Genomic DNA, 9,020 nt, shown 5'->3' on the forward strand with positions numbered 1-9,020 from the left:
TATATATATATATATATATATATGATTCTAATGGTATAGTAAATATATTTCTTGATTTTAAATAGTTCAACATTTAAATTAGTGAGTGTAGTGGTCCATGCAAAGCTAGAGAGTTGTCTACTGGTCTTAGGCATTCTGGAAACCCACGTATGCTACAATAGCATAATTGATACATATTGCAAAGTGCATCCTTTTGCTTAAAAAATATAACACCACATGCATTTCTATAGCATGTTATTTATTACAAATACAAAGTATATTATTTAACAGTACATAATTCTGCATTGTCTCAGAGCCATACCATTTCATCAGATGATATTCAACAATTCCATGAAACACAATCTATGGGAATAAAGATCTTTATCCTCGTAGATTTGACTGCACTTTACCCAGTATCACCTGAGGAAATGTTCTGGCTTTGCAACAATGTTCAATTACGTAATGCTATATAATGTATTTTGCACTGATAATAAAGAATCACAATGTTAAGATGTGTGTAATGATGTTTTGAACTATCCATTCAGTTTTCTTTACCACACACATGCGCACACACACACACAAAGACACATGCATACACACGTGCACTCACACTTACACAATGGTATAGGAGGTTGAATAGTGCTTTTCAGTTCATGACAAATTAATACAGCTTTAATAATTACCTTTTCAGCATCCTTGTAGTCTTCTTTGGCAGAATTTTTCTGTAAAATAAAATGAAAGCATATATATTTACGATTCCATTAATATAGCAAATATATTTCTTAATTTTGAATAATACAACATTTCAATTGTTCAATATAGTGGTTTATACACAGTCAGACAGTTGTCTATTGGTCGGAGTCATTCTGTAATTCTATGTATGTGTCAAGGACATAATTGGTACATATTGCATTGTGCATGGTTTTGTATAAGAAAAAGAATGGAAAGCTCAACATATCACCACATGCATTTCAATAGCATGTTATTTATTACAAATGCAAAGTACATTATATAACATTACATAATTCTACATTGTCACAGAGCCATACCATTTCATCAGATAATATTCAACAACCATTCCGTGAAAGATAATCAATCTAGGGGTATAAAAAGCTTTATCCTCATAGATTTGATTGCATTTAATCCAGTATTACCTGAGGAAATATTCTAACTGTGCAACAATGTTCAATTATGTAATGTTATGTAATGTACTTTGCACTGATAACAAAGAATTACAATGTTTAGATGTGTGTAATGTTGTTTTGAACTATTCATTCAGTCTTCTTTACCATACACACACACACACACACACACACACACACACATGCACTCACACATACACAAATACATACAAACTCACAAACACACTTACATAATGGTATAGGAGATTGAATAGTGCTTTTCAGTTCATGACAAATTAAAACAACTTTAATAATTACCCTTTTAGCATCCTTGTAGTCTTCTTTAGAGCTTATGGCAGATTTTTTCTGTAAAATAAAATGAAAGCATATATATTTACGATTCCATTAATATAGCAAATATATTTCTTGATTTTAAATAATACAACATTTAAATTGTTCTATTAGTGGTTTATACACAGTCAGACAGTTGTCTACTGGTCTTAGACATTCTGTAATTCCATGTATGTGTTAATGACATAATTGGTACATATTGCATTGAGCATGGTTTTGTATAAAAAAGAGTATGGAAAGCTCAACATATCACCACATGCATTTCAATAGCATGTTATTTATTACAAATGCAAAGTATATAACATTACATAATTCTGCATTGTCACAGAGCCATACCATTTCATCAGAAAATATTCAACAACCATTCAGTGAAAGCTAATCAATCTAGGGGTATAAAGAGCTTTATCCTCATAGATTTGACTGCACCTGAGGAAATGTTCTAACTGTGCAACAATGTTCAATTATGTAATGTTATGTAATGTACTTTGCACTTATAAGAAAGAATTACAATGTTAAGATGTGTGTAATGATGTTTTGAACTATCCACTCAATTTTCTTTACCACACACATGCGCACTCACATACACAAATACACATGCACACATGCACACACACAAACACACAAACACACACACTTACACGATGCTATAGGAGATTGAATAGTGCTTTTCAGTTCATGACAAATTAATACAGCTTTAATGATTACCTTTTCAGCATCCTTGTAGTCCTCTTTAGAGCTTATGACAGATTTCTTCTGTAAAATAAAATGAAAGCATATATATTTATGATTTCATTAATATAGCAAATATATTTCTTGATTTTAAATAATACAACATTTAAATTGTTCTATTAGTGGTTTATACAGTCAGACAGTTGTCTATTGGTCTTAGACATTCTGTAATTTCATGTATGTATCAATGACATAATTTGTACATATTGCATTGTGCATGGTTTTGTATAAAAAAGAGAATGGAAAGCTCAACATATCACCACATGCATTTCAATAGCATGTTATTTATTACAAATGCAAAGTATATAACATTACATAATTCTGCATTGTCACAGAGCCATACCATTTCATCAGATGATATTCAACAACCATTCCATGGAAGACAATCAATCTATGGGGATAAAAAGCTTTATCCTCATAGATTTGACTGCATTTAACCCAGTATAACCTGAGGAAAGGTTTTAACTGTGCAACAATGTTCAATTATGTAATGTTATGTAATGTACTTTGCACTGATAACAAAGAATTACAATGTTTAGATGTGTGTAATGTTGTTTGGAACTATTCATTCAGTCTTCTTTACCATACACATGCACACACACATACATAAATACATACAAACACACACACACACTTACACAATGGTATAGGAGATTGAATAGTGCTTTCCAGTTCATGACAAATTAAAACATCTTTAATAATTACCCTTTTAGCATCCTTGTAGTCTTCTTTAGAGCTTATGGCAGATTTTTTCTGTAAAATAAAATGAAAGCATATATATTTATGATTTCATTAATGTATCAAATAATTTTTTTTGTTTTTAAATAGTACAACGTTTATATTGTTCTATGTAGTAGTTTATATACATTTAGACAGTTAATCAGGTGATATTCAGCAATCACTCATTGAAATACAGTCAATCTTGGAGAATAAAAATATTTATCCTCAAAGATATGACTGCATTTACTCAGCTTCACTCAAGTAAGCTTCGTAGTTATGCAACAATGTGGAATTATGCAATATTATGTAACATACTTTATATTGACAATAAATAATTACACTGTTGAGACATGTGTAATAATGTTTTGAGTTATCCATTCATTTTTTTACTACACACACAAACACACAGAAACACAAATACATCCACACACTAACACACACACACACACACTCAATGGCATAGATAGTTGAATAGTTGCTTTTCAATCCAGATGAGCAAATTGATATATATGTTTAATAATTACCTTGTCAACATTCAGGTGTGTTTCTCTAGAACTTACAGCAGATTGTTTCTGTAAAACAAAGGAAAGCACATATATTCATATTTATATATTAACATGATTCCATTAATGTAGTAAATATATATCTTGATTTCAAATAGTACATTTAAACTGGTCAGTGAAGAGTCCCCACAGAGTCAGACAGCTGACTACTGGTCTTGGGCATTCTGTAAATCCATATATGTATCAAAGGCGTAATTAGTACATATTTCAAAGTGCATCATTGTGTACAGTGTAAAAGAATGGGGAGCTGAACATATCAGATGTACCTCAATAGCATGGTTATTTCTGACAAATGCAAAGGACATAATATAGCATTACATAATTCTGCATTGTCACATAACAATTCCATATAATCAGGTAATATTCAGCAATCACTCATTGAAAAACAAACATTTTTTTGAGAATAAAAATCTTTATCCACATAGATTTCACTGCAGTTTACCCAGTATCACCTGAGGAAACAGTGGTTTTGCGACAATGTAAAATTACGTAGTGTTGAGTAATGTACTTTTCACTGATAATACATAATCACACAGTTGAGATGTCTGTAATGATGTTTTGAGCTATTCATTCATTTTTTTATCACACACACACACACACACACGTGTGCGCATGCACACACACACATACACAAACACACAATGAATAGTTGCTTTTCAATCTAAGAAAAGCAAATTAATATCTACTATAATAATACTCTTATGTATTTCTTCGCCACAACATATGAATGAGAAAGGAAGGGATGATAGATGAATAAGGAAGGAAGGGGTGATGGCAAACTTGGTAGTGGGATGATGGCAGTTATACGGTAAAAAAAAAAAATCAAACAGCACTTCAACTCTGCGTGAGTATATGTGTGTGTACATAAAAGGGAGTTATGTAAATGTGTGTGTGTGTGTGTGTGTGTGTGTGTGTGTGTGTGTGCAATGGAAGTGGGATGGTGAATATTCAATGCTGAAAACAAAAGCCAAACAGCTTTTCAACTCTGTGTGAGTATATGTGTGTGCATGTACAAGGGAAGTATGTAAGTGTTTCTATCTATAATTATTTTGTACCTCATTTATCTATAAAATACTACAATTAGCCGTCATTTTTGTCAGCACGGGGCCAGCAAATCTTATAATTACCTTGTCAGCATCCTTGTAGTCATCTTTAGAACTTTTGGCAGATTTTTTCTGCAAAATGAAATGAAAGCATATATATTTATGATTCCATTAATGTAGTAAATATAGTTTTTGATTTTAAATAGTACAACATTTAAACTGATGAGTGTAGAGTCCATACATTGTCAGACACTTGTCTACTGGTCTTAGGCATTCTGTAAATCTATGTATGTATCACTGGCATAACTGGTACATATTGCAAAGTGCATCATTTTGTATACAACAAAAGAATGGAAAACTCAACATATCACCACATGCATTTCAATAGCAGGATTATTTATTATGAATGCAAAGTACACTATGTAACATTACATAACTCTGCATTGTCACATAACCACACTTCTTCATCAATTGATATTCAACAATCATGCATTGAAATGCAATCAATCGTTGGGGATGAAGATCTTTATCCTCATAGATATGTCTGAAGTTTACCCAAGTATTACCTGAGAAAATGTCAAGGTTATGCCAGGTCATGAAATCACATAATGTTATATAATGTACTTTGCACTGATAATAAAGAATCACACAATTGAGATGTGTGCAATGATGTTTTGAATGATCCATTTAATTTTTTTTTGATACACACAGACCCCCAAACATACACACCCACACACACAAACAAACACACACACAATGGTATAAATGGTTGAATAGTTGCTTTTCAATCCCTGGACAAGTAATTTAATATATCTGTAATAATTACCTTGTCACCATCCAGGCTACCATCTCTGGAACTTAAGGCAGATTTTCTCTGTAAAACGAAAGGAAAACATATATGTTCATGATTCCATTTATGATTTTAAATTGTACAACATTTAAATTGCTTAATGCAGCAGTCCATATGGAGTCAGAGATCGGTCTACTCGTCTTAGGCATCATGTAAGTCCATGTATGTATCAATGGCGTAATTGGATACATATTGCAAAGTGCATCATTTTGTGTAAAAAAAAAGAGAAAGCAAAGCTCAACATATCACCACATGCATTTCAATAGCATGGTTATTTATTAAAAATATAAAGTACATTATATAACATTACATAATTCTGCATTGTCACATAACAATCCCATTTTATCAGGTGATATTCTATAGCCATTTCATGAAATACAATCAATCCATGGTGATAAAGATGTTTATCCTTATAGATTTGCCTGCATTTAACCCAATATTACTGGATGATATGTTGTGGTTATGCCAGAATATGAAATTACGAAATGTTATGCAGTGTATTTTATATTGATAATACATAATCACATGGTTGAGATGTGTTTCATGATGTTCTGAGCTATCCATTCAATTTTCATTGTCACACACATGCATTCACACACACACACACAGAACACACACACACAAACAAACAAACACACACACACTCACATACACACACACACACACACACTCACACATACACAACAGTATAGATGGTTGAAGAGCTGCTCTTTAATCCAGGATAAGCAAATTATTATATCTTTAATAATTATCCTGTCAGTATCAATGTGATGACCTTTTATTATGATAAAAGCAAAATTCTGTCTGTCTAGGATCTCTGCGTCTCAGTCTACATTTGTTCTACATGGACATAATAGACCTTTTTTGAAATCAGGATGATCCCGGCATTGAAAATTTGCCCTTGATTCTTCAACATCCAGCATTGGGATCTGATTTAAAAGTATTTTGTTTGCTACTTGTAGCAGGTAGAGCTTGGCTGATTCATGTCATCTTGGTTGGCATTTGTTTGATGACATCAGAGATCAAGTGGGAGATAAATTACATTCGCTTCATTAATTTTATGTCAAGACAAGAACTTTGACACAAATTGGCCAACATTTGGGATTCAACTTGGGACATGAAGAATAGACTGGTTGCATGACAGATTCAATTCTCATCCATCTTTAACCTCTGATCAAACACCACCGGGCCATATAGTCATTATAGATGTATTATAGTCCTCCATAGGAGAGCTAGTTTAAATGTCTGCACAGAGTGTAGCTTTTAAGAAAGTTAGAAATAAAGGCAGATTTTCTCTGTAATACAAAAGGAAAACATATATTTATGATTCTATTAACATTGTAAATATATTTCTTGATTTTAAATAGTACAGCATTTAAATTAGTCAGTAATGAGTTCATACAGAATCAGAGAGTTGTCTACTGGTCTTAGGCATCCTGCATATATCATATATACACTTATGTATATATCAATGGCATAATTGGTACATATTTCAAAGTGCATCATTTTGTATAAAAAATGAGAAATGGAAGCTCAACATATCATCACATGCATTTCAATAGCAAGTTTATTATTACAAATGCAAAGTACATTTTGTAACATTATATAATACTGCATTGTCACATAACCATGCCATTTCATTAGGTGATACTCAGCAATTATGTATTGAAATACAATCAAACTTTGGGGCAAAGATCTTTATCTTCATAGATTTGCCTGCATTTTACCCTGTATGAGCGGAAGATATGTTGTGATTATGCCAGAATGTGAATTTACATAATGTGTACTTCATATTGATAGTAAAAATGATTACATTGTTGAGATGTGTATAATGATGTTTTGACCTATAGATTCAGGTTTCTTCACCTCACACACACACGCATACACACAGAACACACACACACACAACAAACACACACACAATGATATAAATGGTTGAATAGTTGCTTTTCAATCCTGAACAAGTACTTTAATATATCTGTAATAATTACCATGTCAGCATCCAGGGTATCATCCATAGAACTTAAGGCAGATCTCTGTAAAACAAAAGGAAAACATATATGTTCATGATTCCATTTATGATTTCAAATTGTACAACATTTAAATTGCTTAATGCAGCGGTCCACATGAAGTCAGAGACCTGTCTACTCGTCTTGGGCATCATGTAAGTCCATGTATGTATCAATGGTGTAATCGGGCACATATTGCAAAGTGCATCATTTTGTGTAAAAAAAAAGAGAAAGCAAAGCTCAACATATCACCACATGCATTTCAATAGCATGGTTATCTATTAAAAATACAAAGTACGTTATATAACATTACATAATTCTGCATTGTCACATAACAATCCCATTTGTTATTCAGTAGCCTCAAATTGTTATGTGACAATATCAAATGGGATTGTTATGTGACAAACACCACCAGGCAATATAGTCATTATAGACGTATTATAGTGATGCTATTTAACTCTCGTTAGTTTTAGTCCTCCATAGGAGCTAGTTTAAATGTTTGCACAGAGTGTAGCTTTTAAGCTGGTTTGAAATATAGGCAGGTATTCTCTGTAAAACAAAAGGAAAACATATATTCAAGATTCCATTAATGTAGTAAATATATTTCTTGATTTTAAATAGTACAGTATTTAAATTAGTCAGTAAAGAGTTCATACAGAATCAGAGATTTTCCTACTGGTCTTAGGCATCCCGTATGTATCATATAAAATGGGATTGAAAAGAACTTTGGGACAAATTGAAATTTAACTTGGGACGCGAATGATTGCATTACTAATTCTTATTAATCTTTAACCTCTCATCAAACACCACCGGGGCATATAGTTATTATAGACGTATTATAGTCATGCTATTTAGCTCTCCTTAGTTTTAGGCAACAAACCCTATTAGCCCTCCATAGGAGCTAGTGCAAATGTCCACACAAAGTGTAGCTTTTAAGAGAGTTAGAAATAAAGGCAGATTTTCTCTGTAAAACAAAAGGAAAACACATATTCATAATTCTATTAACTTAGTAAACAAATTTCTTGATTATAAATAGTACAACATTTAAACTGGTCAGTGAAGAGACCATACAGAGCCAGAGTGTTGTCTACTGGTCTTAAGCATCCTGTATATATCAATGGCATAACTGGTACATATTGCTACATATTGCATGATTTTGTGTAGAAAAAGAGAATGGAAAGCTCAACATATCACCACATGCATTTCAACAGCATGATTATTTATTACTAGCAGAAATACCCAGCTTTGCCCGGGTTAAAGAGATTAATGAAATCTAAAAACGCCTTCTAGACTACGCAACCCTCAACTGTTAGTAGCTACGATACCATATTTCTACATTAATAACTCTCCAATCCATGCCAGCATGGAACATAGATATTAAGTGGAATGCCAGTCTCTCATCTGGGAGGGCCTTGAAATCAATGTTACCAACTGGGGACTATGTGTGTCGCAGTGATAATAAAAAGACTCAAAGGAGGTCTGCAACGAAATAATTTTACTCAACACTTTGCAAGTGTATCAGTGGAGGCAAAGATGCGTCTCATTTACTTGACAATTTATGCACCACATTGCAGAAATCACAATGTAAGTATATCTGAAAGGGTAGTCTTACACTGTTGTACTGTTGAATTACAAATAATGCTCATCTGTTATGT

General features: G+C 32.5%; 1 protein-coding gene across 1 annotated transcript in view; it reads right to left on the reverse strand.

Moving 5' to 3' along the window:
* The window catches only part of LOC106884052 (uncharacterized protein DDB_G0283697), a 53,715-nt gene that overhangs the window by 2,770 nt on the left and 41,925 nt on the right, over positions 1-9,020 (reverse strand). Inside the window, exons 15-22 of the mRNA XM_052965867.1 lie at positions 7,348-7,392; positions 5,333-5,380; positions 4,591-4,638; positions 3,425-3,472; positions 2,886-2,933; positions 2,157-2,204; positions 1,419-1,466; positions 663-701 (exon numbers count right to left, since the gene is read on the reverse strand). Coding sequence (XP_052821827.1) covers positions 663-701; positions 1,419-1,466; positions 2,157-2,204; positions 2,886-2,933; positions 3,425-3,472; positions 4,591-4,638; positions 5,333-5,380; positions 7,348-7,392 — 372 coding nt within the window. The remainder of the gene's footprint in view (positions 1-662; positions 702-1,418; positions 1,467-2,156; positions 2,205-2,885; positions 2,934-3,424; positions 3,473-4,590; positions 4,639-5,332; positions 5,381-7,347; positions 7,393-9,020) is intronic.

This window comes from Octopus bimaculoides, chromosome 2, assembly GCF_001194135.2.
Source record: "Octopus bimaculoides isolate UCB-OBI-ISO-001 chromosome 2, ASM119413v2, whole genome shotgun sequence".
NCBI lineage: Eukaryota > Metazoa > Mollusca > Cephalopoda > Octopoda > Octopodidae > Octopus > Octopus bimaculoides.